At 49.5% G+C, this 9,964-nt stretch overlaps 1 protein-coding gene across 1 annotated transcript in view; it reads left to right on the top strand.

The window, feature by feature from the left end:
- AOAH (acyloxyacyl hydrolase (neutrophil)) overlaps positions 1 to 9,465 on the top strand; it is a 72,073-nt gene extending 62,608 nt beyond the window's left edge. The window contains exons 20-21 of the mRNA XM_010137547.1: positions 3,212 to 3,288; positions 9,337 to 9,465. Of these exons, the coding sequence (XP_010135849.1) occupies positions 3,212 to 3,288; positions 9,337 to 9,465 (206 nt within the window). The remainder of the gene's footprint in view (positions 1 to 3,211; positions 3,289 to 9,336) is intronic.
- Positions 9,466 to 9,964: the final 499 nt, after the last annotated feature.

Here is a 9,964-nt window from a genome sequence, read left to right as displayed (position 1 = left end):
GAGGACCACAGCCTCCCCACTGCTGCCGGTTGCCACCACCCACAACCCCAGTGCGCACAACCCCCACGCCGGCCGTTTGCACTTGGGTGCCAAGGGATGTTGGTGGCAAGGCAACGGGGAGAGCAGACCAGCTTAGGCTAAAAATACCTCCTGCTTGTCCACTGGAGCTTCTCAGGCTGGTGAAAAAAAAAATAAATCTCAAACCTCTCATGGTCCATAAGATTCGGTTTTATTTTCGATCATTGCTTTTATAGCGGGTCATCTAGGCTGGAGCTGGCACCTCTGCAGTGGTGAACTGTAGTGTAGTACATCACTGAGCAGGCTTCATGTGGCCTCGTCTGGGATGAGCAGTGCCTCGGGAAGGAGAACCTGTCTCAGCCAGTGTTCCTGCCTGCATAACACAGCCACCCTCTCTTAACTCACTGTTTTCAGAAGTAGAAATAAGTCTCCCAGGAAGAGCTGGCATCACCCAGCATCAGCCCAGCTCTGTCACAAGGAGAAGCAAACTTGTTCTTTCCAAAAAAAAATTATCAGCGTGGGGTGAGGGATTGAGGTGAGCAACATATCCGAGTAATTAGTGATGGGCAAGTAGGAAAACAGCTTTTTCCCTGTATCCCACCTGATCTCCCCATGTTTCAGCTTATGCCCGTTGTCTCCCCCTCCTGCTGTGCACTGCTGTGATGAGACTGGCCTCGTCCTCGTCACCTCCCGCCAGGCTCTTCCCCAGGGTGGACCAGTCCCATCTCCCAGCCTCTGCACTAAGGGCAGGAGCTCCAGCCCTGACCTCCTTGGAGACCACCCTGGCAGCATGAATTTTTACATCCCAAAAGAGTACGCAATATTTGGAAAAAACCCCTGATCTGCATTTCCTTGGTTTTATATTCACATTGAGAGGTCATTCCATGTTGGTCCTTCCTGAAAAATTTTGCCTGGGGACTGTATTTTAACTCCCAGCACGCAGACAGCTAAAACCAGAGCCAGGAAGGGACAGAAGCGCCCTGGCAGCGCTTCAAAGCGCACCTCTCTAGCACCTCTTCCCATCAGTCGCTGGCTGTCCTTGGAAGCACGAAGCTGCTGAAGCACCGAAGACGGTTGCAAACCTCTCATATTGCAGCCAAGTCCTATCAAAACTCACAAACTTATTTTATCCTGCCTGACCCAATTCAGGAAGCTGGTTCTGGGTCTCACGCAGACCATACAGAGGAGGAGGTAAAGGAGGGAGGATGGGAGAGGGAGGCTTTCTGGCCAAGACTTTTATCTCAGGGAGGTGGGCTCCACTGGCAACTCCGATACTGGAGCACAGAGCTTCAGGGTGTCCGAGTCTCCTCGCAGCTTTTGCCTCAGCTACTTAGTATTTACCAAGTCATTAGGATTTGGAACAAACTACCTGCTGGGTAGGCAAATTACTTTAATAAGCTAAATGACTAACTTTAGGTAATTTATTTGCTTTCACGAAAAGAAACATCTTAATATAATTTGCCGTTCTTGATTACATCGCGTTAAATAACTGAGGTAAACAAAATCACACAAAATGCATGTCAGCTCTGAAAGACACTTTGCAAAGTTTCCTGCAGCCCTGGAGCCAGCAACTCGAGCTTGCCGGCAGGAGAGCTGTCAGCTCGTGAGCGTGCTCCAAAAGCCAGCTAAGGCTGCTGACCTACTTTTCTGCAGCAAACACAAATCCAGCCCTAAACTCTCCAGACATCAAATACTTAGCAGTGGCTGCACGCTGTGAGGAGTACATTGATTTCAGGCTGGCCTAGCAGCTCCCAGCTCTCTTGGAGTAGAATTTGAGTATCTGGTGTTTCTTCAAGATGTGGACAGACATTCAAGCTCACATATTGCCTCTGGCTGCAGGACTTGGTTACTTTAAGAAGCAGGACAATAAATAGAGGGTAGGGGTTGCTTGTTTTGGGTTTTTCTTGGTGTGGATGGGAGCAAGCTCTTCTCCCGTCCAGCCAAGGCAAGAGGCACTTTGAAGTCAAACTCTGGACACTCTCAGTTGGTGGGTACTTGTGTAAATGCCTTAGGATTTTTCGGAGGTCACCTATAACGGTCTAAATTGGTATCCTCACTTACTTTACTTACTCCTCTGCTGTTTCTGGCACTGGAACAGCAGTTCCTCCACAAAATAAAACCCAATACACAGCCTCGTACTGAAGTTATAACCTCATATAGAAGGAGTGAGGCAAGCCCACTCTGCCTGTCCGTATGTGGTGTAACCTCCAGTGAGTACGTGTTGTGCTCAGCATATTGCAAATCTGAAACAGAACTCCAAGCCCTGTGACTCGAAACAGGTCACAAAAAGCAGCTCAAGTAGGTTTCTATAGCTGAAGCAGAAATATCACCCCTCTGTGAATTCAGAGTCTGTTCGGGGACCCAGAAGTCACTTTTTAACACCATGGCCAGGGTGCACAGAGGTGAGCTTAGGCCAAAACTGCAGTGCTTGAACGGAGAACATTTTCCTCCTGACGGGATGCCTGCCATAACACTATTAAGAATTCCTAATCTGTCATTATAAATGAAATTATTGAATTTACACTCTGTTAATGCCACATCCACTAGTCGCGTGTTTGATCGCTCCACAGCCCTTTTGAAGAGAGAAAGCTTTTCTACTTCTCTAATGGCTCTGGGGCTCACAGCAGAGCATCATTTGCATCGAATGTCATGCTTATGTAATTCAAAAGGTTATTTTGCTGGAGTTGAAAAAGACGGCTCGGAAGAGAAGTAACTGAAAACGACAGACAGTTCCTGCAGACATCAGCCCCTGCGAATATGGCGCTACCATCTCTTTCTCTAAAAAGCGCTGGTTTCTGTATCTCTTCTTTTTTTGCACCGCTGAAGACACAGCTAAAACGGGGGGATGCAAAAGTACTAAATCAGTATTAAATAATTCACAGTTTTACTTGCCACAGCATCTGTCTTAGTTGGGAGGGAAAGGGAATTGTTTTACAATCATTTAGGTTCAAAGCGCTTCCTTGCGTAAAGAGCGCAGAGAAAAAAAAATAACAATAAAGGCTTAAATACTGCCCCGAGGAGAGGGGATTGTGCGCAATATTGGCTCTGACAGCTTTATATGAATTACCATAATCTTCACGCAGAGCTGTCGTGTGCTTAAAAATACCATCAGTGCTTTGAGGAAGAGGGGGGTGCATCTCGGGGTGGGTACCTACATGCTCACCAGTGGTAACCCCTCTGCTTGTGTCTGCAGCGGCGGAGGAGTGGCGCAAGATGGGAGGCGAGCCCTGGCAGCTGATCGAGCCAGTCGATGGCTTCCACCCCAGCCAGGTAAAAACCCAGCCCCAGCCAATGGGTGGGAGCAGGTGGGATGCCAGTGCCCGTTGCTGCCCGAGGCAGCCGGTCAGCGTGCGGTGGGGATACAGGTCTGGGGGGATTCTCTTTTAAAGAGGTGATGGCTTTAGCCCCAGAGCAGACAGCTCCATTTCGGCCAGCTGCACGCTGCTCTAACTCATAGAATCACGGGATGGTTTGGGCTGGAAGGGACCTTTAAAGCTCACCCAGTCCAACCCCCTGCAGGGAGCAGGGACATCTGCACCCAGAGCAGGGTGCTCAGAGCCCCACGGTCTAGCCTGACCTGGGATGGTTCAGGGATGGGGCTTCTACCACCCACCTCTCTGGGCAGCCTGGGCCAGGGTCTCACCACCCTCAGTGTAAAATATTTCTTCCTTCTCTCCAGTGTGAATCTCCCTCTGTCAGTTTAACCCATTGACTCCCCTTTGTTCAGTTTACCCCTTCAGCCTTTTTCCTGTCACAACAGCCCCTGCTAAGAAGTCTGTCCCCATCTTTCTTACATCCCCCTTTAAGTACCAAAAGGCTGCATTAAGGTCTCCCCGGAGCCTTCTCTTCTCCAGGCTGAGCACCCCCAGCTCTCTCCCCTGTCCTCACAGCAGAGGGGCTCCAGCCCTTGCATCATGTCTGTGTCCTCCTCTGGCCCCGCTCCAGCAGGTCCCCGTCTCTGCTCTGCTGAGGAGCCCAGAGCTGGACACAGTAACTCCTGCCAGGTCTTCTGCTGCTTTCTTTCACCAGCCAAACAGTTCTCAAGCCCCAAAACCAGCCCCTTGCCACGTAGGCTGGTTACCTGCCTGCTCAAATGCCCACGGGAGTTTTGCAGGATCAGGATAACAAGCCAGCACTGCAAAAACCCAAGAGCCCCCCTCCAGCCCTGCCCCTGCCCTGCAGCCTCCGAGGCCATGGGTTTCCCCAGCACAGCCTGGACGAATCTTCCCTTTTGAAGCTCTACGTTTAAAGTGCCTTATGCTTTGCGGCTGCGTATTACAAGGAAGTTCTCTCCTGCTTGCTTGGCCTCCAAGGACGGGCAGCAAGGGAAGGTTTATGGTCAGAAATAAATGAAAGGGCAGGAGCAGCAGCTGCTCCACTGTTAAGTCGTTCCTTGGGTTCGATAACCTAGCGGGAGGTTGCCGGGTTCCCGCTATGTTCGCTTCAAAACAGGTTTTTCTGACTCTGTAAAACACACGGCGAGAGCAGGTTCTGCAATCAGCTACAAACAAAGCCGATTGGTTTTCTATTCACCAGCTTCAGATTTCAAACGTACACCAAGCAAAGCAGCAGCCGGTCTGTCCCACACCACCCTGGGGACAACCGCGCGTGAGCTGAACTCCCGCCTGCGGCAGCCACGGCTCACACCGGTGGGCACAGCCTGGCCATGGCTCTCCTAACGCTGTCACCTCCACCTCCAGGGGTCCCAAACCAAATGAGCGCTCCTGATTCCCACGCTTCTCAGTCTTGACTCTTTGGAGCAAGGATTGGGCTGGGCTAAATTACGAGGGGACAAATTGTAGGAGATGGGAGAGATGGAGAGGGACAGCAAGAGCAGAGCTGATTTTCCCCTCTTTGACAAAGGGCTCTACCCAGCGGCTGCTGATGCTGCCCATGTCCCCATCCCATATACTTAGCAATGGGTCCAGAAGTTTCTTGCTACCTGCTGCTGGGAGGGAAACACACCCTCCGAGCAGCCAGCTCCACTCCCAACATCCCTGCCCTGCCCTGCCCAGGGGCACAGCACTGGGCAGCAGCTGGGAGCAGTGTCACCCCTCAGTGATGCTTTTTGTGGTGCACGGTACCGTGGTGAGAGCAGTTTGGAGAAAGCTGTTGTCTGGGGCACCGCTGCATTCCTCAGTGCTCCTTTCCACCCCGGCATGACTGAGCCATTCAAGCAAACTCCCGGCCCCAACAGTGCTGCTCGGCAGCTACCCCTATGCAAAAGCACGGGGGGAGTTTAGGGACTGGTTTTATGATGTGAGCTGACACCCCGCACGTATTCCCTCCCTCACCCCCATCACCAAATAACCTGATGCGATGCTCTCTTGAACGATGGGGAAGAGCAGACCGTGGAGCAGCACTTCAGCAGGCACATGTTGCAAGCACTAATGGGTTCCAACATTTCGGCAGCGTCCCGCTGGTCTATTCTGTCAGTTCAGCCAGGGGAGACCTGCAGGGGAAAGGCCAAAGGCAAAATACGTGCTTTAGTTGCTGTCTTTCACACCCGTGCTGGTCAGCTGGAGCAGGACGTTGCCTTGCTTAGCCTTGTCAAGACAAAAGAGCCTCCTCTTCAACATGGGGCTCCTTCATAGCAGAAATTCCTGCCTGGCTGCCACGCAGTACCAGGAGATAGCTGCATGGAAGTACGAGCTCGTAGCCTGGGCATGTGGAAAAAGTGTGTCTGGATTTTTTTTTGCTGCAAGGAAGTAATTAGAGAAAACTTGGCAAGTGAAATGAGAGTGAGAAGAGGAATGAAATGAACCCCGTTCCCAACCCTGCCAGCTGGGGAAACTGTGCAATGCAAGGAGTCTGGAGTAAAGAAGAAAAGGTCTTTGCGTTATTTTTACATCTTACCCTGAGGCTGTCCCAAGGCTTCGCATAACCCCCTGCTGTAGGAGCCAAGTCCACCGGATCACAGTGTTTCCTCCAGGCCCTTGCCCACATCCCTGGAGGGCAGCACAGATTTGAAGGCAGCAAATATTTATCTTCAAGAGCTCCTGCCCAAGCCAAAAGAAAATTACAGAAGGGCATTGAAGGGCAGCTGCAAACCTACATGCAGCCCCCGGAGCGTTGAGCTGCAGGAACCGGCCAAGCGCTGCCGTGTTCCGCTCCTTCTGGACCCGGCACCCCGCAGCAGTTACCATCTCCCCTCCTGCTGTTAGGATGACGTTAATGCTTTGATAGGTACGTTTTCCCTTACAGTCAAGGTGCCAGCTGTAGATATGCCTCGCTTAAGTGAGTTATTGTCCTGCTAGGATTTATTAATTAGCCTTATCCAAACATCCACCGCTTGAAATCCATTTTTCTTCTCCTGCTAGGAGTCTGTTATCAGCACACCGCTGTTTGGACTGAGACGTAGCACTCTGCTCCAGAAGAGTGGCTCTCTTAATAAAAAGAAGGGGAAGTGTGAGCAGAGAGTGATATTTAAGAGTATGCTCGAGAGAGATGATAAACAATTCACTCACTCCTCATACTAGTTTTATTTAAAGTTTTACTTTCTGCCGACGCGAGTGCCGCTGGCTTTCGTACCATATAGAGCTGCCTAGTGGGAGAGGATCGATGCTGTGCAGCTCATCAAGCGCACGGCAGCTCTTACTTCAATCTCTGCAGCTATTCCCCACGCCTCGCGTACAGCTTGACAAATAAATACAAGGGATAAGACCTTGCCTGGGCATTTCGGCTGAATTTTCTCTCTGGAGATCTCAAAGCACTTGACAAATATTCAGAAATCTTTGAATCGAGCAGCACTCCAAGGGAAGCACAAAGATTTTAGCCCTTGCCTTCAGATGCGGAGAAACTCTGGAGTTTGGGATGGAAGAACCACAGTGCCCCTCTCTGCCAAGGGGGAGCTGGAAGCAACAGGCAGGATGAGCCAGTGTCTGACATTAGATTTCACCTGCCATTTATCTGCTGTCTCCTCAGTTAAAAAAACCAATCTGTTGGTGTAAGAAGGCAACACTCCCTCTGTCCCATCAGAGCTATTCTGGTAAGTTTAGGACACTCAGGCAGGAAAAACTGGCCCCCACAGTCCCTGCTCCAGGCAGTATTTTATATTTACAGAGGCGTGGAAAAAAGGGATAAACGCCAAGTGCTCGTTTGTCTAGCCAAGCCCAGAACCATATTCCCTTCCTGCAAATTTATTGTGGAGTGGGGAGAATTGGGTTTCCTGCACGTTTTTATGAAGTTGCCAAACAGAAGGCTGCAAACCAACCGCTCATTCTTGGCATGAGGGCATTGCTCTAAAGTTCCGAAGCTAAAATTGGGCTCGGTGAGATTTTTTTTTTCCCCCAAAATGCCCAGCTCAAGCCATAGATGGAGGAAATTCACACCATTTACTTTTGACACCTAAAAGCAAAGTGCATCATTCTGTCATGCCTCCAGAGCTCTCTTTGAGATTCTGTTCCCCAAAGCCCACCTCGGTTGTCCCCGGAAAAAATCTGACTTTCTCTTCCCATTGACTACAGAGGAATCAAGCCATAGATGGAGGAAATTCACACCATTTACTTTTGACATCTAAAAGCAAAGTGCATCATTCTGTCATGCCTCCAGAGCTCTCTTTGAGATTCTGTTCCCCAAAGCCCACCTCGGTTGTCCCCGGAAAAAATCTGACTTTCTCTTCCCATTGACTACAGAGGAAGCCCAGGGATTTTCTTCCTTCCTTCCTACAAAGTTTCACTGCAAATCCTCATGAATGCCAGATGGCTTCAAGGACATCTCTTCTCTCTAGAACAGCTGATGGCTTTGTTTGGATGACAGGGCCATGCATTTCAACAGGATCCTGCAGGAACAGCTTCCTCTCGTGTTTTTATGAAGTTACCAGGGAGAATGCAAAAGCCCTGAGCATCACAAACTTGAACCTGAGATGCTTGGAAGATTCTTAATGATTATGTACAGGCAGGAAGGCACAGCTTGAGCGTGATGAGCTTCTCCAGTTTTTTCCCCTTAAGTCACAGCAAAGCACATTCCAGCCAGAAAAACAGAAAAAGCTGAAGTGAGGCATGAGGAGGAGTTGGGTATTTACACTTCACTGGGAATCACAGAATCGTTTAGGTTGGAAAAGACCTTTGAGATTACTGAGTCCAACCATTAACTCAGCACTGCCAGGTCACCACTAAAGTATGTCCCTCATCTATGCATCTGTTAAACCCCTCCAGGGCTGGAGACTCCACGACCGCCCTGGGCAGCCTGGGCCAGGCCTGGACAACCCTTTTAGTAAAGATATTTTTCCTACTGTCCAACCTAAACCTGCCCTGGCACAACTTGAAGCATTCCCTTCACCAATTTGGTGCAGGAGAAGAAAACAGAGAGGCAGAAGCTGCTGAAATAACACAGCCACCCTCCCAGTGGCAGTCACCCAGAGCTCTGTGAGGAACGTGCAATGTTCCTCTTGCAATAGAATTGCTTAGGGGTTGTCATCTCCTCAAAAAATTAATTGCAATAGAACATGCAAATTGTGGCTTAGGGACTTGTGAAGGAAGTTTGGAAGATGGGTCTCAACCCTCTGACAGCCTCAGGGTGTCCTAGAATAACCGTGTTTGGTCACATCAGAAATCAGGAGCAGGAGAAAATCTCCCCTTCCCTTGCTCTAATTTCTCCCTCAGCTTATCGAGACCTTGGGTGACCAGAGTCTAAGAGCTCCCGCTCCACAAATGTGTCGCTTTGTTCACTAACTCCGCATAAAATAAAGTTTTAGGTTCACAACTTCTAGGGCAAAACCCTCTGTGAAAGCTGGAGCAGTTCTAATATCAAGGAGAAAAAGCTCTTTTACCACTTCTGCAGGTCTTGTGGCAAAAAGCTTTGGGGACAACCAGCAGCAGGCACAACCTCAGAGCATCGTGGCAGTTTTGAACCTAGATATAATTGGGCCTCTCTTTCCTCAGCACCCGTGGACAGCAGAGAGAATATTTAGAACCATCGGGGCATTTAGGAGCATGAATTCCTTTGGCCTTGCTGGAGTTTTGTGTTACACTTTAGCGGTGCTTTTGAAATGTTCAAAATGGTTTTTTGGGAGAAAAAGAATAAATATCAGAGTCTAGGGCTTTTGAAGAGAAGTTTATGGACCAGACACTGCAGACATCAGGAAGGGGCTGGAGGCTAGTGTTGGACAGAATGACTGGTCAGGGCGGTGCAGATACACGGACCTTGCATTTTTACTGTTGAGAAGGATTTTCTCCAGTTCCAGCAGCTGGAAGAGGGTATTTTCTTTGCTTAGAGGCAGCTATACAGAGAGACTTCTTTATAGTGGGGTCTCCTAAACGCTGGTGTGAAACACTTTAGAGAGGCACAAGGAATCAATAGTATTTGTGCTGCTCGCAGATTGCCGCAGCCGTGGGGACAAACATTACCTGGCAGAAGGCGCTACACGAGTGGCCTCAAGTCCTTGGAAAGGAGAATCCATTCAACGAGCAGATCGAAGCGGTATTCAAAGATCAAGGAGGACACTGACTTCCACAGTGCCGGTTCATGGTGATGCTTCCCAGTGCGTTCCACGACACGAGATGATTAAAGACACACACAAAACCAGGGAGAGGGGGAGCGATCAGAGCCAGCAGCAGAGGATGTGACACAGCAGCATTCCTTTCAGGCTGTCTCTCACCTGCACACGTAGGCTATGCTTTTTCTGTGGAGCTACAGAAATAAAAATCAAAGGATAGCTGCCAGCCAGACCACTTATTGTACTGGTTTGGAAATCCATATGATTTTTCTCCTTATATAACAAACTCCTAGGACTACTACCTAATAAAAGGGGGCAGGGAGAGGAAACCGCCAACTCATCGCTTGCTATAATTTGGATGTAATTGCCCTGACTGTCAATACATTGTTTAGCTGCTGTTTGCTTACTAAAATGTGCCAGGAATAACAAGGCACTAGAATTTTGATCTGCCTGGCAGCCTGAGTGCAGGGACTGTCAATACATTGTTTAGCTGCTGTTTGCTTACTAAAA

Source organism: Buceros rhinoceros, unplaced genomic scaffold (assembly GCF_000710305.1).
Source record: "Buceros rhinoceros silvestris isolate BGI_N320 unplaced genomic scaffold, ASM71030v1 scaffold9946, whole genome shotgun sequence".
Classification (NCBI taxonomy): Eukaryota; Metazoa; Chordata; class Aves; order Bucerotiformes; family Bucerotidae; genus Buceros; species Buceros rhinoceros.
This window is presented reverse-complemented; position numbering and strand designations above follow the sequence as displayed.